Source organism: Bison bison, unplaced genomic scaffold, assembly GCF_000754665.1.
Source record: "Bison bison bison isolate TAMUID 2011002044 unplaced genomic scaffold, Bison_UMD1.0 scf7180017864516, whole genome shotgun sequence".
NCBI lineage: Eukaryota > Metazoa > Chordata > Mammalia > Artiodactyla > Bovidae > Bison > Bison bison.
The window spans coordinates 6,757,995-6,785,309 of NW_011495069.1; the positions used below are offsets into that span (position 1 = coordinate 6,757,995).

Consider the following 27,315-nt stretch of genomic DNA (forward strand, 5'->3'; position numbering starts at 1 on the left):
TTATTTATTTGGCTGCACTGCATTTGGGTTGCTGCATGTGTGATATTCTATCTTCATTGTGGCATAACGGGGTATTTTTTTTTAGTTGTGGCATGTGGGATCTAGTTCCCTGACCAGGGATTGAACCCCTGTATTGGGAGTATGGAGTCCTAGCTACTAGACCAGCAGGGAAGTTGTTGGGTTTTTTTTAAGCCCCCAAACTCCCATCACTTTAGCTTGATTTTGTGCACACAGGAATGAACTCCAGGAAGCTGTAAGCAAACAGTCATAGATGCTAAGTTTACAGAAAATAAAAGATTACAGGTAGGGGATTAAGGGCTTCCCTGGTGACTCAGACAGTAAAGAATGTGCCTGCAATGAGGGACACCTGAGTTTGATTCCTGGGTTGGGAAGATCCCTTGGGGAAGGGAATGGCTACCCACTCCAGTATTCTTGCCTGGAGAATTCTAGGGACAGAGGAGCCTGGCATGACTGAGTGACTAATCTTGGGAGGACAGAAGGGAGAACTCTCCTGCTCTACCTCTTGCTGTGAATCACAGACTCCCCAGAAAGAGACATAACCTTGCATGCCCAACAGGAAGAGGGCTACTATGTTACTACCCAGCAGGAGGAGGAATTTCTCTTTGCCTGGCAACAGCCTAGCCAATGAGAGACTGTCCTAACTCAGCCAATGAAGAGCCACTACCCTCGGAACTCCCAGTTTCCTGCAATAGATGACTTATAGCGGCCCGTCTTTCCCCTATAAAGGAACATTCCTCTCCTTGTTCTTTGGACTCGCTTGTTCACCACGGATTGCATGTCATAAATGGCAATTCTTTGCTCTTTCTGAATAAATCCATTTAGCTGGTAAAATGACAGGCCTTTTTTTTTTTTTTTTTTTAGGTTTTCCGAAGTTATCCTGAGGGATTGGTGGGAGCTGGGAGACCCTTCCCCAGTAGAGAGCTACTAGAATGAGTTTGGGCTCGTAAGGCTGCCACATAGGATAGTCTCTATCCTTCCATAGGCCATTGTTGCAAAAAGGTAAGCTGCCGGGGTGGTAGGCACAGCTCTGGCCGCACTGGAGCAGTCTTCTTGTGCACTCGGTTTGATGGATTCCAATTGCAAGTACCCGCACCTCTCTGGGAGGGAGTGGCTCTCTACACAGGACTGTTGGGGGTTGGTGGATAAATTCCCCAGTTCCTGTCCCTGGTAGTGGAACATATCCAGAGGGCCCAATACTGAACTCCCAAAGCTCCCTGGGAAGACTGAGTCCCACTTGCTCAGAGGCCTTACCTGTCTGGTTGTGCCTGGGCTGGCTGCCTCCCCTCCCTCTCTTCCACTCTCCTGTTGGTGCTTTCTGAAATCACTGCACTGCTGTATACCCCCAAGTCCTTGTCTCTGGTCTGCTGCTGGGGACCCAACCAAAGACCTTATCCAGGAAAGCCCCTACATATGAATCTTCAAACTGTGACCTTTCAAAGTTGCGAACATGCATCTGATTCCAGCAAGGAACCACAACCTATGCCATCAACGTCAGACATAAGCGAAACTGCAGCATGCCCTCTATCGCCTATTGCTGACAATCCTTCAGCTCTACCACCTCCCATCTCCTCTCTCTCTTCCAGTCAGTAGTTCTTTTTCCTGTCCACTCGATACCAGCCCTGTATGCCAGCGGTTGTACGTTTCAAGGTACTGTGCATGAGTTCTCAGTTGTGTCTGATTCTTTGAGACTCCATAGACTGTAGCCCACCAGGCTCCTCTGTCCATTCTTTAAGGAAGAATACTGGAGCGGGTTGCCGTTTCCTGCTCCAGGGAATCTTCCGGATCCTCGTCTTCTGGGTCTCCTGCATTGGCAGGCAGATTCTTTACCACTGTGCCACTCGGGAAGCTTCAAGGTACTGTACTGTAAGGTGAAATATATTTTACTTTCTTGTGTTTGTTTGTATGCATTATTTGTATGAGAAATATTATAAATCTATTACAGTACAGTATAGCGGATAGTGTTAGCTGGGTACCTAGGCTAACTTCTTTGGACTTAATGAAAAAATTGGACTTACCAATGTGCTTTCAGAATGGAACACATTCCTATGTAGGGGACTTACTCTAGTCTTAACAGTCAAGACTGGTGAAAAGCCTTTGAGAAATAAGAGCACACACTTTTCCATTCGATTTTGCCTTTTTCTCTAAAAATAGAGCTCTTTATTTAAAACAGTTTAGGGTAGGTCCCAACAAACATTAGGAAATTATTTAAATATGATATAAACATAAAATAAAGCTAGAAATAAATACAAATATCTCAGAGCAACATATAAACTTCTCAGTACCCTAAAGAATCGGAATGTTGCTTTTACTTAGGGCATCGCCTACTCCACCCCTGTTGTCCTTCACATGTGGCTTTGGAGCTCAAGCTATGCAGTTCCTGGCCAATGAGTCTATGAAAGGGCTTTGTAAACAGTTCAGTGCTGACTACACCTAACAAATGATAATACTGGCCAGCATGTTCTTTCTTAATGCTGCCCATAGTTTTTTGTTTATAACCTAATGACCATGAAGGAGCTGGACTTTTAGAATTCAAGGAGGGTTCAGCCTATGTCAGAAATTAAACTTTGAAAAAAATACTTAGAAAACACACAAGGTTTCAGAATACAGTGGTTAGTTACTTGACACCAGCCTAAGACAACAGTGATGATCGCTTTTAGGGACTTGGAATTACCTCCTTGAAGCAGCTCGACAGGTTCCAGAAAGGACACCGGGCTTGGTCTGGGTATTTCCCTGGGAACTGGCCCTGGGCCTTCCCCAGTGCCACAGGCACAGCTCGTTTTTCTTCTCCTGTGTTGCATGATGGATGCAGACAAGCCTCATGGGAGAGAAACCCCTGCAGACAGGCACGTGTGTGTGCCTGGGCACGCAAGCGTGTGCATGCCTCCCAGCAGTGGGGAAGGCCCCTGCAACCCCGTGCCCCTTGCCGAGACCTTGGTACTGTTTACATGGCCAAGGGGATCGGGGTTGCCCAGGCGGGCCAGAGACCCAACCTTACTCTTAGCGACGTATACAGTGAAGTCAACATTTCCGCTTCCTCATCTGAAACAGAAGACAGGATTTTCAACTTCAAAGTGGGTTTGCTAATTTTTTCTTTAGCAGTGGAGACTCCCAAGCACCATTGCACGTGGAGAGTGCTGGAGAAAAATGAGGGGTCTGGGGAGGCTGCTCTGGTTGAACCTGGGGGAACCTCTAGCTTCCCCTGAGATTGAGACTCCTCCTCCTGTGAAGCCCAGGTCTTTCGGGAGCACAGTTTGAGAAGCCCTGGAAGTTTGAGAAGCTTTTCCAGATCATTCTCTCAATGCTATACCTTTATGCTGACTTCTAAACAGCACAGCCCTGTGGCTACAAAGCTTATGAAGATGTTTTTTGCATCAATGGAAAAATGTATTAAGTCCTGGCAGGTGAAATGGCAGAGGCAAGGTTTGCTCTGATCTCTGTGGTTCTTGCAGGGCCACAAAGCTGACAAAATTAGGTTACCGAATCAGTTGTTTGAGAACATCCATCACTACCCCCGGGCAAGAACCTATTCCCAGAGACAGTGGTTTCTCAAAATCGGAAGGGAAATGGGACACCTTTACAACCAGAATGGGCAACTGAAGGGTCTAAAGTGCTAAGCTGGGGATCACAGGCCCGGGGCCCAGTTCCCTGCTGGGCTGCTCCCCACCACCATTAATCAGACTCCCTAGACAGTGCACCATTTGGTTCTTTGCCGTGAAAAGGGAGAGGGACCAGAGACGCCCCTGACTGGGCTTCAGTTTTTGAGAACTCAGTTTCCTGACCACAAGACGGGGGGCAGTGGGGACAGGAGGTAGGTGGGAGACTTGGAGTGAGAAGCCAGTCACTCTGAGTTTGGGGTCACAGGTGGGAGATGCCCAGTGGTGCCCCCACCTGCCCGGAGCCTGGGTGGATGGGAGAATTCTCTGGTCACCGCGTGATGAGTGTCAACAATGCGGCAGGCACCACGCGTCTGTCGGACCTCTCGCCACGCCCCAGGGGGTAGCTGCGGTGGGGAGACTCAGGCACGGAGGAGGGTGTCTCCCCGCCGGTCACACAACTGGTGAATGGCAGGGCTGGGATCTGGACCCAGGTCTGTCTGATATTCTAGATTGTGAAACGCGTGACTCAGAGACTGGGCCTTCAATGACGACGCCCTTCCCCTTCCTCTGCCTCTCCAACACCCTCAGCCAACTAGATTTTTCTTCACCGGGGCCCACCCTAGGGAACTCATAAACCAGAAGGCTAAGTTCTGCGGAGGTGGAAGCCCAGCGGATGCTGGAGAAAGCTGCGAGTCTCCGCTCCACCAGGTGCGCTCCAAGTCCTTCTCTCCCCAAAGCCGGATGGGCCCTTGTGCTGTCGGCCTTCATGTCCGCTGGGACCTGACGTTGCCCGTTTCACGTTGTCCAGAGATAATCTTTCCAGCTGGCCTATCACCCCAGGGGCAGTGGGGTGATCTACACCCAACCAACCTCTGACCTCCACCCATTCTTGTCTCCACCCCTCCTGGTGCTTGGTGCAAAGCAAGCAGGTCATAGGGCAGGTGGCTTCTGACGGCTCAGGCTGGTGGACGGCTTCTAATAGCTGGGGTTCTCCGAGGTGCTCTGGGGACCCTCTGCTGCCCCAGCAATGATGCTCCCGGGATTTCAAGTCTTGATGATGTCTTGGGTCCCCAGAAAGCTCAGCAGCAACCAGACTCGGAGGCACAGCTCACCTGGCCAAGTAATGCCCCAAGGGTCTGACCTCGGTCCTCTGGAGGCTCTTAGCCCCCCAGCTGCCAGCACCGCTGTCCTCACTTTCTGACTCCCTCCAGCCCTCTTCCTCCTCTTCTTCCTCCCCCTCATCATCCTCAGGACTACTGTCCCAGCAGAAGGTCAGTGTCCGAAGAGAAACTGGGGGTTCTCCGGGGACTAGATTCAGCCCTGGTGATGATAAGCCCCAGCTGGTCCAGGAAGAGAGGTTGTCTTTGGAGGGCTCTCCCAGGGAACTGGAGTCCTTAGGTGGTGGGAGAGGCTTCTGGTGTTCCTCCCGACCCATCCCCTGGCCTGGCCCCTTCTTGGCCAAATAGCCCGAGGATCCAGCCTCATCCCAGGGGGAGGAGGACCCCACAGTGCTGACCCAGCTTCTGCCTGAAGAACTGCAGGCAGAGGACCCTTCCCCCTGGACCAGAGGAGTCCAGGGCTCTCCTGCCTTGGTGGGCCCCGGGCTCTGGGGGTCCTGCCCCAGGAAGGGCGGCGGTTCAACATAGGGCTGGAAGCTGACGCCAGGATCCAGGTCCTCTTCATCTGTGCTCTCCTCACCGTCCTTCTCCTCAGCGCTGTCCTTCTCTGGTCTGGCCTGGACGGGGGCTGGGGCCCTGACTCTAGAGGTCAGCCTGACCCTTCTGGTCACTTCCTTTTGGGGACATACGATCAAGTCGTGCAGGCACTCTGGGCCACCGGGCTGAAAGGTTGCCCCGCAGAGTCTGTGTCCGGAGAAGCTCTGATTTGGGGAGAGGAGAGAACAGAAGATTCAGCCTTTCTGGAAGCATGACTGTTCTAATTTGGGTTCCCCCGGAAATAGACAAGGGATTCAAATGGAAGTCGTTTCTCTGGGAAGTGATCCCGGGAAGTGACAGCAAAGCACAGCAGCCCGTAGCGGGGTATGATGAATCAGGTCACCTCGAGGGCAGCTGGAGCTGAGCCTTGCTGGGGACTTGGAGCCACTGCAGCACTCGGGCCTCAGAGCACCAGCGGGGGAGGGATGGAGGGGGTGGTGGCGTGAACTCCCTGGGACACGAAGCCTGTGATGTGCACAGGCAGAGGGCACCAGAGGCCAGAGAAAGCGTCCAGGTTGCAGGCGCTGGCTTCAGGAGGTCGAGCTGGTGATCTACCATGTAACGGGAAGGTGGACAGAGGAGCTTGGTGGCTATGGTCCATAAAGTCGCCAAGAGTCGGACATGACTGAAGCGACTTCACATGCATGCATGCTCGGGAAGGTAGAGGGATGGGGCAGGTGTGGATATGTCTAACACAGAGATAGTCCTCCAGTTAGTGGGAATTCCCTGCAGGCCCAGGAATGTCAAACACTTCCGTCTGGCAAACCCTCAGAGCCCATCCTCAAAGTTCCCACATAACCCAAGTGCACCCTGAGCCCCATGTATGACTCAGCTTCCTTTCCCAGGCCTTCACTGAACAGATCTGACCTCTCCAGGCTTCCCTTGTCCCTGTGGCCCCAGGTTCTAAGTGAGTGAGCCAGCAGATCAATGAAGAAATTGCAGGGTCTGCCTGTCTAAGACTTACCCTCGGTTAGATGGTGAACAAAGTGCTGGGATCTTTTTAAGATGTCTCCTTTTGATCCCATCCTCCCCGCCTCCCCTCCCGGCATCTCTCCTGAGTCCCAAGGCTGGGGGTTCTGCTTTTGGCACTTGACAAATCCTTACCAGAGATGAAACTATTTTAAAAAGGGACTTAAGGCACTTGTCCCTCCCAGGCGTATCTGCTATTTTAATTTGGTGCCAAAGGAATGAATCACTAATGGTGAAAATTTAGATGGGTAGATAGATAGACGTTTTGCAGTCTAGGCCATCCTAATACTCCACCTGAACTATCTACCAAGTCTAGCTCCACTTCCTTCCTCTTGGATAACCCTCCCTCTCTGTCCCACACCCCCAGATTTGCCATACCAGGGCCTGTGGCATCTTTGTCTGCTGAAACCAGGGGTTCTCCCTGAAGGTCTTCCACATCACAGGCCCTATGGCAACAGCCAACAGCAGTGGAAGCAGAAATGGTAGCAGCAACAAGAGGGCCCAGTTGGATCCTAGGAAGAAAAAAATAATGACTAGAGAAAACGACTAGAGAAAATGGGGCTCCTGTCTATCAGTTGCATCGGAGCTGAGGCTTCACATACATCATCCTGTTTAATTCTCACAAGAATAAACCCGGGACTTCCCTGGCGATCCAGTGGTTAAGAATCTGCCTGCCCACGCAGGTGACACGGGTTCAACCCCTGGTCTGGGACGATCCCACATGCCTCGAGACAACTAAGCCTGCACACCACAACCACCGAGGCCCACCCTCTAGAGCCTGGCTCCTCAGTGAGAGGAGTCACCGCAACAAGAAGCTCCTGTGCCCCGACAAAGAGCAGCCCCACTTGCAGCAGCTAGAGAAAAACCTCTAGCAGCAGTGAAGACCCAGTGCAACCAAAATAAATGAATACATAAAACTTAAAAAGAAAAAAAAAAAACCTAATTAAACCCGTCCTACAGATGGTGGAAAGCAAGGTTCAGAGAAGTTATGTAAACTGCCCAAAGACACATAGCAAGCGGAGGTGAAGCTGGGGTTTTAATGGAGGCAAGTCTGTCTCTAGACCTGGGCTCTTAACCACCAGGAAGATCCTAAGGCCCAGGGGAAAGTCCTCACTTCTGTACCACCTGGCACTCACCCGGGGCCTCCAGGAAGAAGCAGGTGGGCTCGGAGAACTCGCTGTATTTAGGGTTGCCAAAGAAGTAGATGGTTCTGGCGCTGAGGCAGTGGTGCCCACTGGTGTCTGGCTGGAGAGGAATCTGGACTGGCTGGCCATGGCGAGTGTCTGGAAACCGGGTCTGTGGGGAGAGAGAAAGAGGAGGATGGACCTGCGGGGAGAACTGGCTCCATGCAGTCAGGATGGGGTGGGCTTGGCAGGTGTGGCACAGCTGGGATTCCCACAACTTCTTTACTTGCATTAAGGCTTAAGCATTCAGAGAGCACTTCCCAACACTATCTGGCTTCTCTTCTTCACTGAGTCTCAAGGTAGAGATGGGCTGGGTGAAAAAGCAGCCCTGCCACTCAGGGTCACTCCCGGGCACACCCCACCAAGGCCCAGGGGTCCTCACTTTCGGGGACAGATGCCTCAGGTTTCCCACCCTTAGGGCATGTCAAAATATTAGGGTGGAGGAAATCACCCCTGAAGATTCACCGGAAGGACTGATGCTGAAGCGGAAGCTCTAATACTTTGACCACCTGATGCGAAGAGCCGACTCATTGGAAAAGACCCTGATGCTGGAAGGGATTGAAGGCAAAAGGAGAAGGGGGCAGCAAAGGAGGAGATGGTTAGATAGCATCACTGACTCAATGGACATGAATTTGAACAAACTCCGGGAGACAGGGGAAGACAGAGGAGCCTGGTGTGCTGCAGTCCATGGGGCTGCAAAGAGCTGGACCCGACTTAGTGACTAAAGAACAACACTGGAGTAGTCCCTCAGCCATTACAGACACAGAAAACTCTTGGGCTGCTTGTCCAACACAGTAGCCACCGGCCACATGGGGCTATTGAGCACTTGGAACATGGCTGGTATCAACCAAGATGCACTCCAGTATAAAATACATACCAAATTTCACGGGAGACCAACCAAAATCTCAGTAATTTTTATATTAACTACATGTTGAGATGATTACATTCTAGTGAATGAAATAAAATCTACTATGAAAACTAAATTCACTTGTTTCTTTCTACTTAATTGAATGTGGAACATTTAAACGACAGGATATGTTCTACATTATCTTTCTACTGGACAGTAGAAAGAACACAAGAACACCTGTGAAGTTCTTGAAGGCAAGGACCACATTAGATGAAGATCTGGGACCCAGAGTGTGCAGAGGTCAGGGGTAAGAGTCTGGGTTCAGTAAAAGACAGAATGAACAAGAACAGGGGTCCATAGACTTTAACCTCACCTTTCTTTGAAAATAGTTTTCCTGGAACATGGCTACGCCTCTTCATTTACCTATTTACTTATGGCTCCTTTTGTGTTACAGATAGAGCTGAATAGATGTGAGAGACGATATGGCCTGCCAAGTCAAAAATATTTACTCTCTGGCCACGGAAAAAATTTGCTAACCCCTGCCGTAAACAAATAGATACTGACATAAGCACATGTATACACAGAAACAAGTCTGAAATTGTATATATACCAAAGAGATATTTGAAATCATCTTTGGATACTTTTGGTTTTCTTCCTAGAATTTATCTGAATTTTCTAGTTTTTTTTCCCTAATGAATCTGGTGCCTCAGCAAGTAGGCCTCCCAGAGCCCATCATACTTCAATCAGATTTTTTTTTTTAAGTTTCATAATAAAAAAAAAAAAGAAAACTGCTCTGTTGTTCCTAGCTGTAATATGCAGGTGAAGGATATCCTGGATTTGGCCCCTTGGGTGGGGGCTTGGGGCAGAGGTGAGCCACAAGTCAATCACACTGCAAAGTCAAGGGGTGACTGCAGCAGTGAGCGGTAGGCATGGAAGGCTTCCTGGAAGAGGCATTCAGGGACAAAGCTTGGAGGGTGAAGAGCATGGGGATCTGCTGGGAGAGTGAGGAAGGGGAGTCAGTTTGTGGGGGCATGAAAGGGGCTTCTCACCTTGTTCTTAGTCCCTTCCTTCCAGAAATTCACCTCATAGTTCATATCTGGTTGGGGCAGACAATGCGGCAGATGGTATGTAGCATTGACAATCAGAATCTCCTCTGTCTGGTTGAACACCAGGACAGGTGGGGCTGGCTCCACTAGAGGAAACAGAACGGGACCTGTCAGGACCTTCTGCAGGCCACAGGGCACGCATGCCCCTGCCTCCCGGCAGGCCTGCTCCTCACCCAGCACGGAGACACTTAACCAGCCTTGACTCGCGTTGTCCCTTCCCCCGGGTGCCCTTCACCTGTCACTGGTCTGTCAGCATCCTGCCCGTCTGTATCAGTATTCTGTTGCTGCCATAACATTGCCACAACCTTAGTGGCTCATGTCAACAGATTTATCATGTCACAGTTCTAGAGGTAAGAGTCTGGGCGGGCTTGATGGGGTTCTCAACGCTAGGTGGAAATCAAGGTGTCAGCCGGCCTGGGCTCTCCTCTGGGATCTTTGGGGGCAGAATTCACTCCCATACTCATTATTGTTGTTAGCAGATTTCAGTTCCCTGTAGCTATGAGGCTGAGGTTTATTTCCATGCTGTTTGTTAGCCAGGAGCCTTTCTCAGCTCCTGAAGACACCTGTGCTTCTTTCTTCTTGTAAAATTTTTTGGCCACACTGCATAGCATTGTGGGAATCTTAGATCCCTGACCGGAGACTGAACCCATGTGCCCTGTAGTTGAAACATGGGGTCTTAACCACTGGACTGCTAGGGAAGTCCCAGCACCTGCATTTCTAATCATGTAACCCCTTCATCTTCAAAGCAGAAACACCACATTGAATCCTTCTCACATTTCAACTCTCTGATTCCCCCCTTCTTCTATACCTCTTCTGCCTCCAGCTGGAGAAAGGTCTCTGCTTTTAAGGACTCAAGGGACTAGACTGGGCCCATTTGGATAATCCAAGATAATCTCACTATTTTAACACCCATAAACTTAATTAAAATACCTTTTGCCATCTAATATTAACATTTAACATACTCAGAGGTTCAGGGATTAAAGCATGAACATCTATGGGGGGAGTCATTCTGCCTACTGTGGTCCTCCGTCTGACTCCTGAGGGACAGACTGAAATTCCTGTCTCTCTCAACAGCAACATACATTCACCCCATCCTGTGCGTGCAGGCTCAGTCACTCCTCTGTGTCCGACTCTTTGTGACTCCCATGGACTGTAGCCCACCAGGCTCCTCTGTCCACGGGATTCTCCAGGCAAAAATACTGGAGGGGATTGCCATTTCCTTCTCCAGGGAATCTTCCCAATTCAGGGATCAAACCTGCATTTCCCGCATCTCCCACACTGGTAGGCAGATTCTTTACCATTGAGCCGTCTCACCCCATCCCAAGGCCCCCCAGGGTCTCATCCCATTACAGCATCAACTCAAATTTCAAAATCTCATCTTCTAAAGTACCTAAATCAGGCTCAGGTGAGAGTCTGGGTACAATGCATTCAGCATGACTCCTGGACTCAATTCCTGTCCTCTTGTGGACCAGTGAAAATAAAGTACAAGTTATCTGCTCCCAATACAAGGAGGTGGGATAGGCAGCGGACAATAATCACGGACATTTTGGTTCACATAGGGGGAAACAGGAGGTAAAAAAGTCACCGAGCCCAAGCAGTTTTGAAATCTAGCTACACAAACTGTATTAGATTTTTAGGCCTGGGAACTACATCTCCTTGGCTTTCAACACTGCCCTCTGGGATCTTGGTTCCACTCTCTGAATAATCCTTCTTTTTCATGAAAGATATTTGCAGGTAAATAGTTTACAGTCTGCTTCTTTCCAGTAGAAATTGGGGGACCAATAACCTTCTTTCATTTCATATTCTCTCTGCTCCTTTTCATCCAAACTGACACTGTTTCTGCTGATATAAAATTCTCAAGAAGCTTATGGATCTCCTACAGATGTCACGGGGACCTCCTGCATTCGACAGAAGCCAGTTCCACATATCTTTTTGAGAAGAGCCGTTTCTATTTTTGGCTTTAGCTGAGCTGGCTGAGGGATAACACTTCAGCTTTCTTTTTTTTAAATTTTATTTTATTTTTAAACTTTACATAATTGTATTAGCTTTGCCAAATATCAAAACAGCTTTCTTGCTTGAAGGGAACTGTATGTCATACCCTTAAATCTCTTCAAAGAGCCTTTTTTTCTGGACTGAACACTTCGATCTTTCTGAGGTTTTAGTAAATGGTTGTACAATCATGTGGGTGTGTGAGTGCACAGTTGCTTCAGTCACTTCCAACTCTTTGCTACCCTGTGGACTGTAGCCCGCCAGGCTCCTCTGCCCCTGGGGATTCTCCAGGGAAGAATGCTGGAGTGGGGTACTGTGCCCTCAACCAGGGAATCTTCCCCACCCAGGGATCAAACCCACATCACCTGTGTCTCCTGCCTTGGCAGGCGGGTTCTTTATCACTAGCGCTACCAGGAAGTCCCGGTGTACAGTCACATCCTTGGCTATTTCTCTGCGTCACACTCTTAATTTTAGTATCTTTTGCCATCTGGATAGGTTGAGAATTTTCCAGACGTTCGAGTCCTGGTTCCTTTTTGTCTAGGCTCTTTCCTCAGTTTCTCTCTTTCCTCCTTGCCTTTTGCTATAGTTGCCAATGATAAACCAGACCATGCCTTCAGTATTTTGCTTGGAAATCTCCTTGATAAATGACCAAATTAATCACTTATAAGTTGTTTTCCATGCACATGCAAGACACAATTTTGCTCATAGTTTTCCAGTATATAAGAGGCATCCCCCTTCCCAAATTTCTCAGTAACATATTCCTCACTTCCTTCTGTGAGGCATTACCTTTAGTATCCATACTTCTACTAACAGTCTGCTCATGATGATTTAACTATTCTTAAAAGAGATTTATGGCTTCCTAGATGGCTCAGTGGTAAAGAATCTGTCTGTCAACGCAGGAGAGGCAGGAGATGAGAGTTCAATCCCTGGGTTGGGGAGATCTCCTGGAGGAGGAAATAGCAACCCATTCCAGTATCCTTGCCTTGAAAATCCCATGGACAGAAGAGTCTGGTGGATTTCAGCCCAAAGGGTCTCAAAGAGTTGGACATGACTGAGTGACTGAGCACACACACATACCTGAAGGGGATGTAGGTTTCCTCGGTGACGCTCTTCACTTCCTTCTGAGCCCTCACTGGCAGAATCTTTAATGTCCATTTCTACAGACAGTCTGATCAAGGTTATATAGGTTTGACTGATGGTTTGAAGATGGAGGGGGCAGTGACAAGGAATAAAGCAACAAGAGAAAATTAATATACCATTGTTCCAGGTCCAGCTGAAATGCCACTGTTTCCATGCAGCCTTCCCTGAGTACCAGACGGCAGGAGCCCTGACCACACTGGCCTTCCCTGCTCTGTGTTTGTGCTCAGGGAAAGCATGGGGCTTCTGCAAGGTGCCACCACTTACGTGTTCAGGAAACACCCACTGGACTCTGATATGTATTAAGCCCTGGGTAGGGAGCTGAGAGAACTGGGGAGACAAGGCCCCCATAAATTTTGACCTCAAGGAATTGGAGGAAATTAGAGGGAAATGAAATATTCAAACTAAAAAACTCAAGAGAGAAAGTGACCAGGGTCACAGTTGAGGGCAGAAAAAGGCAGGAAGGATCATTCAAGCTTGAGGTGTGGTCTAAGAGAATCAGAAGAGCTTTAGGGAGGAAGAAACAACAACAAAAAAATTAATTAAAAAAATAAAAAAGTAAGCGCCTCTCTGTATCTGTCCCTTTATTGTTCTAATTCTTATTCATATTCATCCATCGTTCTTCTAGGCAGACAATCTCTCTGTCTGCCTTCCCAGCTTTCTTTTCCTTTCCATCCACCTATTCATCTTTCATGACTATGCTTCTTTCCCTTCCCACCCACACATCCTTCTCAGCCGTCCTTCCTTCTTCCTAATTTTCCTACCTTGCTTTCTTTCCAGCTGACATTTCTTCCTTCCTATCCATCCTGTCTTCCTAATCATTTATACTTTCTTTCTTCCTTTCATCTAGCCAATCAGCCTTCTTTGCTATCCCCCATCCTTCCTATCCATCCACTTTTTCTTTCCATGTATCTTTTCTTCTTGCTTTTCCTTTCTCCTTTGCCTCTCCTTCCCTCTCCCCCTTCCCTCCCTTGCAGGCACCCAGCCTTCCTTCTGTGCTCTCTAGCCACTGACCCAGGCATCTGAGTTTCGTTCGTATCCTGTACTTCTCCCTCTCCCCCTTCCCCCCCTTGCAGGCACCCAGCCTTCCTTCTGTGCTCTCTAGCCACTGACCCAGCCATCTGAGTTTCGTTCGTATCCTGTACTTCTCCACCCCTACTAGCTCCTTCACTGTAAGCATCTCTCCATCCTTCTAACCGCTTCCTTTCCACGCATCCATCGCTTCCTCCCTATCGTTTCCACACTTCCTTTCTTCTCATCCATCCATCCATTCTTTTGTCCATTTGTCCATCCGCCCTGCCAGCTTCCTCCCATCCCAATCACTGCTTCTTCCTTCTCTGTCATTATTTCCTGCCATCCTTCATCCAATCCTTTCCTCCCCTCCCTTCAAGCCCTATTTTGTCCTCAAACATTTTGAGAAGCCTGAGTGATAAATTACAGATTGTAGTTCCATGAAGCTATTGTGTGAGTATTTATACTCCCTTTCTTACTCTTGACCCAATCCAGCATCTTGTCCAAGATCAGAAAGAGCCATTTCATATCACATCTCTATCACTTACGAGCCAGTAAGTTTCTTAACTTTTTTGAGTTTTAATTGTTTAATTTTTTTAAAACATGGGTGGATTAAAATGAACCTCACAGGCCTATTGTGAGGATCAGAAATAAAATACACTGGAGAAAACATTGCCCTCTTCACTCAATGCTAACAGTGGTGGTTCCTGAAGGTTATAAGCATGGGGAATGTTTTCCTCCCTATTCTTATCTCTCTCTCCCCTGAAATTTCTGTGGTGTACAGAAGTTATTTTTGCAACTAAAATTTTTTAAAAATTGTTTCTGAAAGAGAGAGACTGAACATTAACAAAAATAGGAATAAATAAAATGCCTTGTGCGGTTCATAACCAAGGTTGTACACAGTAGAAGATCATGAACCTCATTAGTTGGAGGTTCAAGCGCAACTGGGTTTCCCTGGTGGTTCAGATGGTAAAGAATCTGCCTGCAATGCAGGAGATCTGGGTTTGATCCCTGGTTTGGGAAGATCCCCTGAAAAAGGGATAGGTTACCCACTCCAGGATTCTTATCTGGAGAATTCCATGCTCAGAGGAACCTGGTGGGCTACAGTCCATTCAGTCGCAAAAAGTCAGACACCACTGAGCGACTCTCTCTCACACACACACACACACACAGACTGAACTGCTGGCGCTGGCGAACTCTGATTCCCAATCGCAAAGTCAGACTACTTGGACTACAGGCTGGGGCCCATGGCGGATGGCTCCAGAGCTGCCCACCGCTTTGGGGAAGTGGAGGGCAGATGGCTAGGACAGACAGCAGTGCCACCGAGCTGAGCTCCTGGGCAGACAGCCTCCCTCTCACAGGTCCCTTCCCTACCTTCAAAGAAGTAATCCATGAACTTGGACTCTACCCAGGGGGACCTGGCGCTGGGTGAAACTGCTTGCACACGCCCCTTGAACTTGTTGCACAGGTCTTGCTTCTCCAGGCACATCAGAGAACACACCAGCTCTTTAGTTCCTGCACACTTTTTCACTCTCCGCCACCGTCTGGGGGGTGCAAAGCTGAGAGAGGAGACAAAATAGTGTAGGTCATGGATTCGGCCTCTTGGGGTGAGGAAACTTGGAGAATACATGATTACTTGCCCCTCCATCCCACCTGATTGTCCATCCATCTGTCTGTCCAGCCAGCCAGCCATCGGCTGAGAAAGAAGAAGGACCGTCTTGTTAGGAGCTTGGGCTCAAGAATGACAGATGAGGGTGGAACCCAGGCTCTGCCCGTCACTAGCTCTGGGACCTTAACGCCCCTAAGGCTGAGTCTCCTCATTTGTGATGTCTCCCTCACAGGGCCGCCCTGCTAGTAACCATTCTCCACCACGTTTATTCATTCAGGCAGTTACAGGCCCCCTGCTGTGTGTCCCACTCAGTGCTGGCTGCTACGTGAATGTCAGAGGGGACACCCAAGTCCATGACTCCAACTTCCTGAGAGCACTGAGGTGCAAAGGAGGGACCCGCTTGCTGGGCATTGTTCTTGGGGAATCTGCAATTCTTGGCAGACAAGGTCTTGCCCTCAGGAACTGATGCTCTGGAGGGAGGGGCTTTCCCACCATCGGCATATCGACAAGACAAATCCAGGAGCTGGTAAGTGCAGTGATAACAGGGGAAGGTGGGGTGACTACTTTCTGAAGGCAGCTCAGGAAAGGCCAGGAAGACAGTGCTGAAGCTGAGGCTGGGATGCTGAGAAGGGAGCCAGGAGAAGGGGTAGGGGGAAGGAAATCACAAAAGCAAAAGCCTTGCGATGGGAAGGGACTTGATTAGTCCAGGAAAAAAGCAAGACCAGGGTGGCCAAAGCCCAGTGGACAAGGAACACAGAGGGTGGGCAGACAGGAGATGAGGAGGGAGGGGGGTGGGCAGAGCAGGCGGAGTCTCACCGTCTTGGTTTGGAGTTTGGATTTTATTCCATATGTCATAGGAAACCGCCAGAAGGTTCTGAACAGGGGAACTGAGGTTATCCAGTTTATGTTTTTAAAATATCACTGTGATAAGCCAGTGTTTAAACAGAGTTTAGGCCCCTAGTCTGGCATTTTGTTGCGGCAGCCCTGGCAGACTAACACTTCAGCTTTCTTTTCTTTCGGTGTCCTAAGAAATGTGAGCCTGACTCAAGGCCACGAAGATCCTCTCCTGTGCTTTCTTCTGTCAGTCTTATAACTTGAGCATTTACATTCCAGTTCTCTTTGATTTTTAAAAGTTTCTCTCTTTTCACCTTCTGTTTCTTTTAAGGCATTATCTGTTGTTTTGATTTGCTCTTATATTTATTTTAATTTATTCTTCATTTATGAAATATGGTGGTGGTAGTTGTCATCTGCAGCAACATGGATGGGCCTAGAGATTGTCATACTAAGCAAATTAAGCCAGACAGAGGAAGACAAATATCATATGAAGTCACTTATATGTGTAATCTTAAATGATACAAATACACCGATTTCTCACGGTTCTGGAGACGAGAAGTCCAAGATCAAGGTGTCAGCAGATTTGCTGTCTTCTGAGGCCTCTCTCAGGAGATGGTCACCTTCCTTCTCCCTGTGTACTCACCTGGCCTTTTCTCTGTGTGAGAGCAGCCCTGGTGTCCCTTCCTCTTCTCATAAAGGTGCTAATCCTATTGGCTAAGGGCCTCACCCTTAGGACCGCATTTAATCTTAACTGCCTCTTACATCCTAAATACGGTATACTTGTGACTCTATCTCCAAATACAGTCCCAAGGGTATTAGAGCTTTAACACATGAGTGACTAAGGGGTGGAACACAATTCATTCAGTCTGTAACAGGGAATTATGAATTAAGCTGCTATGAAAGTTCACACACAAGTCTTCATATGGACATATGTTTTCACATCTCTTGGATATAGATCTAGGAGTGGAATTCGGGAAACGTGGTCACTGAATGTGTAACTTTACCAGAAACTGTAAAGCTGTTTTCCAAAGTGACTATATCATTGTAGTTCCCGCCAACAATATATATCCACAAGGGATTGGTTGTGGATCAGTATCCACAAGGGATTGGTTCTAGTGCCCCCTCACTGATACAGAAATCTGCAGAGTTAAGTTCCCTTACATAAGGGGCTTTGTATCTGCATACAACACATGTACATTCTCTCATATACTTTAAATCATCTCTAGATCACTTATGATATTAAACATAAATGCAAGCACTATGTAAATAATTGTAAATATGATGCAAATGCTACATAAATATTTGCTACTGTGTGGCAAATTCAAGTTTGTCTTTTGGGGCTGTCTGAATTTTTTTTTTAATATTTTTGTTCCATGGTTGGTTGAACCTGTGGCTGCAAAACCTCCAAATATGGAGAGCCATATGCCCTCCATACCCACTCCAGTATTCTTGCCTGGGAAATCTCAGGGACAGAGGAGCCAGTGGGCTACAATCCCGGGGTTGTGAAGAGTCGACACAACTTAGCAACTAAACAACAAAATGCCCTCCACGTGCTTGTCTACATTTAGTACTGTCACATCTTTTCATTTTAACTATTCTAGTGGTGTGCGTATTGCCTTGTAGCTTGAATTTGCATTTCCCTAAAGACTAATGATGTTGAACATCTCTTCATATGCTTTTTGGCCATTTACATATCTTCTTTTGTTAGGTGACTATTCAAATATTTTGGGGTGATTCATCTTACTTTTGAGATGTAGGAGTTCTTTGTCTATTTTGGATATAAGTTCTTTGTCGGTGTATGTATTGTGAATATATACTTCTCAATGACTGACTTTTTCATTTTCTTTGGGGTTTTATTTTATTTTTTTAAAGAACAAAAGTTTTAAATTTACTGAAATCCAGTTTATCAGTATCATTGGCTAAATCGTACGGCACCGCCCCCCCCTTCCCAGTTCATATGTTGAAGCCCTAACATTCCAGTGTGACTGTATTTGGAGACGGGGCCTTTAAAGAGGTAATTAAGATTAAACACCGGAGAAGGCGATGGCACCCCGCTCCAGTACTTTTGCCTAGAAAATCGCATGGATGGAAGAGCCTGGTAGGCTGCAGTCCATGGGGTCGCTAGAGTCGGACACGACTGAGCGACTTCACTTTCACTTTTCACTTTCATGCATTGGAGAAGGAAATGGCAACCCACTCCAGTGTTCTTGCCTGGAGAATCCCAGGGAGGGGAAGCCTGGTTGGCTGCCGTCTATGGGGTCGCACAGAGTCGGACACGACTGAATCGACGCAGCAGCAGCAGCAAGATTAAACACAGTCCTAAGGGTGAGGCCCTAAGCCAGTAAGACTAGCACCTTTAGGAGAAGAGGAAGGGACACCATGGCTGCTCTCACATGGAAAAAAGGCCAGATGAGGACACAGAGAGAAGGGAAGTGATCATCTCCTGAGAAAGGCCTCAGGGGTGCTAATGTAACAAATACCTAAAAATGAGTTAGTGGCTTTGCAGTTGGGTTATGGGTAGAAGCTGCAAGGGTTTGAAGTTCATGTGAGCAAAAGCCTAAATTGCCTTGAAAAGACTAGTGGTAAGAATATAGATCCCCTTCATGGATTACAGCCTTGTCGTGGTGAAGGGGCTTATGTGACTCAACGAAGCTATGAGCCATGCCATGCAGGGTCACCTAAGATGGACGAGTCATGGTTAAGAGCTATAACAAAATGTGATTCTGGGAGTGATCAGATGGAAAGGAGGAATATCTTATTGGAAACTGGAAGAAAATCGGTCCTTGTTATAGAGTGGCAATGAGTGTGGCTGAATTACATCCCAGTGTTTTCATGGAAAATCAGAAGTGGAAAGTGATAAACTTGGTTACTTAGCTGTAGAGATTTCTAAGCAATGTGCTGCAGATGTAACCTGATTTCTTCTTACTGCTTACAGTACAATGAGAGAGGAGAGAGACAGAGACAGATAGAAGGAATTGCTAAGTCGAAAGGAACCAGAACTTGAAGATTAGGGAAATTCTCAGCCTATGGATATTGCAAAAAAATAAGAAAGCATGTTCTGGAGAGAACACCAAAGTTGTGGCTGGAAAATCATTTGATAAAGAGATCATGAGTGTGACTCGCAGATTTAATCAGCCATCTCAGTAGAAGCCAGGAATAGAGATGGGATTTTTTATACATATCACCCAGTTCTGTTCACTGAAAAGATCTCTAAGCAATAGGGCAGTAGTGATCAGACAGCTACACAGTGTTCTTTAAAACCATTTTTTACCAAATGGAGACATGGTTGATTTCAGGTTTTAGGTCAGGAATTGTGCAAATGAGTCTGGAACATCTGTTTGCAACAAATGACAATAAAGATATCAAGACTTACTAGGGTCAAGTTCAAAGGACTCAGGAGCCAACCTGAAGAGACTTTCATTGGCCAAAGATGAGACAATTCAAGCTTCAATGAGTAGAATCAATTGCAATGAACTAAACCATTAGATATGTTTAACTACTTGAGTTGGTGATAATAATAAAAAAAACAAGGCAGTCATCTTTGGGACATGATAGGGAACCAATTCATTATCTTCCAAACTGGTAAAGAAAAAAATTTCAAGCATTTATTCCATCTTGCCTGTATGAACAGTACCACTGAATATCAAATACTACATGAAAGGAAGCATCTCTTTGTAAAATAATTCTAGCTAATAAATGAAAAAATAGTACTATTAGAACATCACAGTTTTGGAATCCGCACAGGTGTTTCAAAAGTGTAAAAGGACAGGAAAATATCATAAAGGTCTGAGGTTAGGCTTTCAATTCTTTAATCAATTTATCCCAACTCCACTATGCCTAGCTGTGTGGTTTTGAGCAAAACACCCTCTTAGTGCTTCAATTCCCTCCCCGGTAGAGTGGAGTCCCTGAATCCTTCCTCGCAGCGCAGTGTGAGACTAAATATGTTTCATGAATGGACACGTGCAGACACACAGCCAACACGCAGAACACGCTGGGTATTTTCTGCCTCCGATACAGTTCTGCGTCATTCTCTTTTTCTTTTCTTTCTCTCTTCTGGCCACACTGGGTTTTTGTTGCTGTGTGTGGACTTTCTCCAGTTGTGATGAGCTGGGGCTACTTCTCAGTTATGGTGGTTTCCTACAGTGAAGCGTGGGCTCTAGGGTGCACAGGCTCAGTAGTTGTGGCCCACGGGCTTAGCTGCCCTGCAGTATGTGGGATCTTCCCGGACCAGGGATCGAACCTATGTTCCCTGCATTGGCGGGCGGATTCTTAACCACTGGACCACCAGGGCAGTTCCCATTCTTTCTTTGGAAAGCTCTCTACAGTCTGTCCTTTCCCAAGCCAGGCCCCCACCATTCACATCTGGAGGCTACAGATGGAGGCACCATGATAGAACAGGAAGAGCACAAGCTTTGGGGTTGGACAAATGCGGGTTTTTCTTCTGCTTCCATCACTGACTTCCTTACTCAAGTCACGGCCTGAGTTATTCCTCACCTCTAACGCAGGGGAAATGCAGAGCCTGCCTGGCAATACAGGGAGGCAGAAGGGAGGTACTCACGCTAGGCTCCTAACACTCAGCCTGGCACAGGAAGAGTCCTGAGTATGTGGCAGTTCTTCTCCTTCCTGCCTCCTCCTTCCCACCAATTCTAGATTAATGCTGCTGAGTAGCTGCTTTTATTAGCTTACTCTCTAATGAAAGATCTTCAGATGACTTCCACCTATGTGCAAAGATGACAAATCTGCCTTCACTTTTAGACTTTTAGACTCCTCTGCATCAATGATGGATACCTGGGCTGCCAACGTGAGAAGGACCCCAAGGCTCTGTGCAGGCTCCGTGGGGAAAAGGGTGATCATTTCACCATGTCTAACACAGCTCTGCAAGAGATATCTCTGCCTCCTTTACCTGCTATAATGTCAAGCACTTTACCTAGGCCCTCTAGATTCCCATTGTCGGGCCCTCACAGCTCCATCCATGCCCTTCTCGGACTTTTCTCAAGGATCCTGCCTCACTCCTGGCAGGTCCATCGCCTGGGCACTGTTCTCCATTCAGCATCACCCCCACCTCCAGAGTTTTCATGAATACCCTCTCCCAATACCTGCCGCATGCTATCACCTGTGAGACTAAGAGAACCAGCGGGTGCTGTCCACACTGAATGCAGCTACTTATTGCAGAGAAGCCCCTCCGGCCCCTGTCCACGTCTTCAGGCCCACCCCCCCCACCCCACCAGCCCAGAGGCACCCCTCCACCTTTGATAGGCCACAAAATAGGTCACGTTCTGGGGGTTTCCAGGCCCTGGGAGCCACGTCAGGTACACACTGAAGTCCCGGGAGAGCAGCGTCACATTCTGGGGAGGGGCCAGGAGGGGCCGCCCTGCGGAGGAGAAAGAGGTCATGAAGCCTGGAGCCATTCTGAGCTGAAGAGTGGCATGGCAGGCAATCGGGTGCTTGCTCAGTTTAAGAAACAGGCATTATCTGGGGTGGCTGAAGCAGACGGGATGTGATGTAGGCTGGGGACCCAGGGGGCATGATTCCAGTTATAGCTGTGTGACCTACAGCCCCTTCCCCTCCTTAGACCTCAGCAGCCCATCTGTGCCAGGTTGGGAAGCCCACCCTGGCACTTGAGGGTTCCAGCAAAACAGCACAGAGCAGGACCATCTGATAGATCCCTGGACTTCAGGGGGAATGGCCCCGAGGGTCTCATGGAATGGAGGCTCTGTCCTGTCCTCAGCCATGTCCCCAGCGTCTGCCTGCAAAGGTCCCTATGCACACAGTAAGTGCACAGTGAAATCTGTTGAGTGAATGAATGAATACTGTGAGGACTTGGATTATCCCTAAAGCCGCCTAACTGCTGTCCCTGCTTCCAGCCTTGTCTCCTCAATCCATATGGCATGTGGCAGCAAGGGTTAAAATGAAAGTCAGATCATGTCACCCTTTTGCTTTAAAGCCCCAGTGGCTCCTGTTTCACTCAAGGTAAAACCAAAGTCTTTGCCGTCACCCACAGGACCCTACCCAGTCTGACCCAGGACGCCCCAGGACTCTGTCCCCTCCAGCCACACTGGCCCCTTCCTGTTCCTAGAGCGTGATGGGCCTGCACTCACCTCCAGGCCTTTTCACAAGCTGTTCCTTCTGCCTAGACTGTTCTCCCCCTGGATATTCCATCTGGCTCACTTCTTTGCTTCCTTCACATCTCTGCTCAGATGTCACCGTCCCAGTGGCTCTTTCCCTGATCGCCTCTAACTTGCCCCTAACTTCCCTCCTTGGCACTTCTTCCTTCTCACTGCTCATCTTCTGAAATATGCATCTGCTTACACAGCTGCCCAGTTCCCGCCCTTCCCTTGCTCTCAGAATAAAGTCCATGCTCCTTATCAGGGTACGTGAAGCCCTGCCCAGGTTGGCCTGGCCATCTCGTTGACATCTTCCTGACAGCTCACCAACACACCTCACCAGGCTGCAACCAATCTTCCTTCCCACCCTTCTCAAACCACTCCATTCCTCTGTGTGTCCTTGAACCCAAGTGTCCTTGACAGTGTGGTATTCGCCATCTAATCTTTTCAACACTTGATTCAAATGTCACTTCCTCCGGGGAGTCTTCCTGACATCTTTCAGAAGTGGTGGCGATGCTGCTGCTGCTAGTGATAGCAGCTAATGTGTATCGTGTCCTAACTATGTGCCAGGCGTGATGCAAACTATGTTATCTGCACTTTCTCCTTCAATCTGCCCCACATCTCCAGGAGGCAGGTACTAATTGTGAGCATCACATTACAGATGAGGAAACTGAGGCCCCCTCAGCTAATAAGTTGCAGAAATGGAATTCAAATCCATGCAGGCCTAGTCAATCCCAAAGTCTGAGCTCTTTTTTTTTTTTTAATTTATTTTTATTTTTGGCTGAGGTCTTCATTGCTATGGGAGGGCTTTCTGTAGTTGTGGGGGCTGGGCTCTTTGTTGTGGTGAGTGGGCTTCTCATTGCCTTGGCTTCTCTTGTTGCGGCAAACTGGCTCTAGGGCACGAAGGCTTCAGTGGTGGTTCACTGGCCTAGCTGCTCCAAAGCATGTGGAATCTTCCCCAACCAGAGATTGAACCCATGTGCCCTGCACTGGCAGGTGGATTCTTAACCACTGGACCACCAGGGAAATCCCCAAAGTCTGAGCTCTTGATCACACTTCCTCCCCTAGGTTCTCATGGGGCCTGTTGTTCTTCAGCCACGAAGTCATGTTCAGCTCTTTACGATTCCATGGATTGCAGCATGCCCAGCCTCCCTGTCATATCTCCCGGGGTTTGCACAAACTCATGTCCACTGAGTCAGTGATGCCATCCAATCATCTCATCCTCTGTTGTTTTGTTTTCCTCCCACCCTCAATTTTTCCCAGCATCAGGGTCTTATCCGAAAAATGAGTCAGTTCTTTGCATCAGGTGGCTAAGGTATTGGAGCTTCAGCTTCAGCATCAGTCCCTCCAGTGAATATTCAGGGTTGATTTCCTTTAGGATTGACTGGTTTGATCTCCTTGCTGTCTAAGGGAGTCTCAACAGTCCTCCAGCACCACAATCCAAAAACATCAATTCTTTGGCGTTCAGCCTTCTTTATGTGAGCTTAACTCTCATATCCGTACATAACTACTGGAAAAACCATAGTTTTGACTAGACGGACCTTCGTTGGCAAAGTGATGTCTCTGCTTTTTAATATGCTGTCTAGGTTTTTCAGAGCTTTTCTTCCAAGAGGTAAGCGTCTATTAATTTTGTGGCTGCAGTCACCATCTGCAGTGATTTTTGAGCCCAAGAAAATAAAATCTGCCACTGTTTCCACTGTTTCCATCTATGTTCAGCATTATTCTTCCAATATCTGTGGCTCAATACTGGTCAAGAACATCTCTCGATCACTGCATGCCAGAGGTTTCAAAGAGGGCTACAACTCTACTCCTGCCGTTTAGGTGCTCATGATCCCATGGAGAATTCACATGCGCCGGGTCACATGTGCCGTGATAGATATCCATACAGTTTACACAAGGGCACCAGGGAGGGAGGGACCCATTCTGCTGATGGCCCTCGGTTCAGCCCCACACCCCTGCCCTTTTGGGCTCCTGCTCTCACCCCAACCTGTGTCCTCTCGTTGGAACTGTATCACCTGGATGCTGCTGCTGACACTGCTCCCCGTTTCTGGACTTCCCAGCAGGTGGCCCACAGGAGGCCAAAATCTGTCTCCAAGTGGCTTATCTGAGAACAGGCCTCACATCTGAGCTGGGCCACAGTGGAGAACTAGCAGCCAGCAGTTGCCCTCGAGGTGCTCAGTCGCTCCATGGTGTCTGACTCTTTGTGACCCTGGACTGTAGCCCGCCAGACTCCTCTGTCCATGGATTTCCCAGGCAAGAATACGGAGGTGGGTTGCCATTTCCTTCTCTGGGAGATCTTCCCGACCCAGGGATCAAACCTGTGTCTCCTGCACTGGAAGGCAGATTCTTTACCACTGAGCCCCCTGGCAATCCCAGTTGCCCTCCACTGAGCCTTCAAAGGGTGCCAGGCACAAGGGTGGAGTTCAGTCAAATCCGCATTCAATGAAAACCTCATTCAGTCCTCAGGACAAACTATTCTGTGGTGTAGGCGTCACTCCCCTTCCATAGAGACAGAAGAGGCTATATACCCATTAAGACAGAAGGGGCTACACACCCATTGCACAGTAATAGTTTAAGAGCTATAAGAGCCCTTGGATATAATCTAATATTAATGTCAAAAGCCAATATTTGTCTGAGCAACTTCTTTGTGTTGGGCACCACATTATTCTAGTTAAGTGTCACAACCCAACTGCCTGAGACTACACACCCATTGTGTGTGGGAGCCAGGATTAGAACCTGGATTCAGCTTTGCTTCACCCTAAACCTTCGCACCACAACTTGTGTTCTGTACATTAAATATTCATCGAGTGTAAGGAGAGCTAGGGCTAGACAGCAGAACTACGGAGTTTGGTGGTGAAAAGGGGAGTACAGAGGACCCCCTCCGCTCCCACCACGTAGGTACCCTATTCCTCATCAGCTGCCGTAACACTGGTGTGAAGGAACCAGGAGCTGGGGCGTCCCTGGACTGACCCGGGTAGAAGGACCAGCCGCCTGCCCCACAGCCAAAGCTGGCCATGCTCACTTCAGCCTCAGGCTTCTCTGTTCTGTGTGTCTCACCAATGCCTCCCTTCTGGGGTAATTCCCTTAACTTCTCTGAGCCTCAGTTTCCCCATCTGAAAAGGGAGAAAATACTACCTACATTGTAGGACAGTTGGGTTGCGACGCTTAACTAGAATAATGTGGTGCCCAGCACAAAGACGATGCTCAGACACATGTTGGCTTTTAACATTAATATTAGATTATGTCCAAGGGCCCTTCTAAGCTCTTAAACTATTAGTCTAGGATCAGGGCGATATCCTGGGGCCAATCTGGGGTCCTTCTCCCTGGATTGGCTGCGGTTTGGTGGTTGGATCCCAACCACCCAAGGTATTTTGTACCCTGTCACCTTATTTACTAGCGAGGGTGCAGGAAAAAAAAAAAGGTGACTTGTTAAAACGGTAGCACAGCTTAGACTAAGCGGGTGCTCCTTCCCCTCAGGCTTGGGTGGAACTTTTGACACCCTGAGTTGGGAGGAAGGGGAGGGGAGGGAACCCCCCCCAACCCCTCCACAGCCCCCAACACCCCCACCCCCACCCCTGACGCCTGTCCCCCCGCCAGCGAGGGCAAGGCACTTCAGCTTGGTTTCCTGTCCAATGAGGGTCAAGTGTGGTGGTATTCACGCAGCGGACAGGGCTTTTAGGAAACCTTAAAAAGCGCTTTATAAACAAATGCAGCTGACTTTTGAACTGTATCTATTTTTCTCTGTTCACCTGGGGCTGCGCTGGCACTAGGAAACTGGATCAGGTCCTTCCCGTAAAGGAATTTCAGACTCGAGTCTGTTCAGTCCCCGGTTAGAAGAAAACTGGTGGTGGCGGGTTGGAGGAGGCGGGGAGAATGGGCTCTGCCGATTCGCACGACCAGGGTTACCCCGCACAGACCTCTGCCCGGCCACTCCCTCCCTGGGTCGGTATAAAGGTGGGTGCAGACCGGATGGAGCGCTCCCGCGGCCCCGCGCCTGCCCGGCGGCCCCCCGCCCTTACCTGGAGCGGACTGCAGCAGACACAGGAGCAGGGGGGCCCAGCGTCGGGCCCCCGTCATGCCGGTCCTCCCACAGCCCCGGGTGGGACCGGGTAGGCCTCCCACTCCTCTGGCCTCCTGGTTCACACCCGGCAGGTGATGCGACCGGCAGCCAATAGGAGGCCGAGCCGCGGGCCCGCCCCTCCGAGGGCGGAGCCTGGGAGGCTCCAGGGGCTTCCCCTGGGGCCGCCCGGCTCAAGCCCTCCAGGAGCTCCTCAAAGCCTCTACTTCGTTTTTTTCTGCCTGATCCGGGAGAGGGGTTGGAGTCGGGGGGCGATCAGTAAATCCGCCTATGGAGGGAGGGGAGAAGAGGAAAACTGTTCATAGTTAATAACCACAGGAATTTCAACACGGGACTTGAAACAGGACGAACTAGTTCAGGGTCAATTTAAGAACGTAGCCCCAGACACCACTGGTTGTATCCGGGCGCGTTCCAAGTGCCAGGTTCCAGGTCAAGCACTTTGGCCGGTTATTTACTTTAATTCTAGCGACAACCGGGGGCGGGGTCTGTCCTGTTATTCTTTACATCCTTCACGCGGGAGTGACAGCTTCCAGAGCTTCCTCGGCATGTTCCCAGGAACACTGGTCCCTCTGATGCCAAAGCCTGTGGCGTGGTACCTGTCACTGGAACAGTAATTGCTTCCAGACAATGGAACAAGCCTCACCACAGAAGAGTCTACAGTCATTAAAAAAGATGTTGCCAAGACATACATAGTCACTCGGGGATGTTTACTCAGTAGCAGAAAAGCAAGTACCAAAATATGAGCACTTTAAAAATCTGTGTGCCTATAAGCATTTGTGAGCTTCCCAGGTGCAGGACTGGTAACGTATCTGCCTGCCTACTCAGGAGATGCAAGAGACTCAGGTTCAACCCATGGATCGGGAGGATCCCCTAGAGTAGGAAATAATGGCCCGCTCTGGTATTATTGCCTGGAAAATTCCATGGACAGAGGACCCTAGCGGGCTACAGTCCATGAGTTTGCAAACAGTCGGATATGACTGAGCAGGAACACACACATAGGCATAGAGAGATTTGGAAGGGTATAACACCAATATGTTCCAGTAGTCACGTATGGATGTGAGAGTTGGACTATAAAGAAAGCTGAGCACCGAAGAATTGATGCTTTTGAACTGTGG

At 48.7% G+C, this 27,315-nt stretch overlaps 1 protein-coding gene across 1 annotated transcript; it reads right to left on the reverse strand.

The window, feature by feature from the left end:
* Positions 1–2,143: 2,143 nt before the first annotated feature.
* Positions 2,144–26,248, reverse strand: IFNLR1 (interferon, lambda receptor 1). Its single transcript, XM_010830055.1, has 7 exons — positions 26,142–26,248; positions 21,266–21,389; positions 14,950–15,134; positions 9,382–9,524; positions 7,438–7,597; positions 6,680–6,813; positions 2,144–5,496 (listed from the first exon to the last, which is right to left on the reverse strand). The coding sequence occupies exons 1-7, from the start codon at positions 26,197–26,199 to the stop codon at positions 4,726–4,728; spliced, it is 1,575 nt and encodes a 524-aa protein (XP_010828357.1). The 5' UTR covers positions 26,200–26,248; the 3' UTR covers positions 2,144–4,725.
* Positions 26,249–27,315: the final 1,067 nt, after the last annotated feature.

What these genes read in the sequence shown, in the direction of transcription:
- IFNLR1 (XM_010830055.1), bottom strand. Translation starts at nt 26,199, where the DNA reads ATGACGGGGGCCCGACGCTGGGCCCCCCTGCTCCTGTGTCTGCTGCAG. An exon ending in TATTTTGTGGCCTATCAAAG is followed by an intron (nt 15,135 to 21,265) that starts GTGGAGGGGTGC and finishes CTCCTCTCTCAG; the next exon opens with CTTTGCACCCCCCAGACGGT. An exon ending in AGGAAGGGACTAAGAACAAG is followed by an intron (nt 7,598 to 9,381) that starts GTGAGAAGCCCC and finishes CTCTCCCCACAG; the next exon opens with ACCCGGTTTCCAGACACTCG.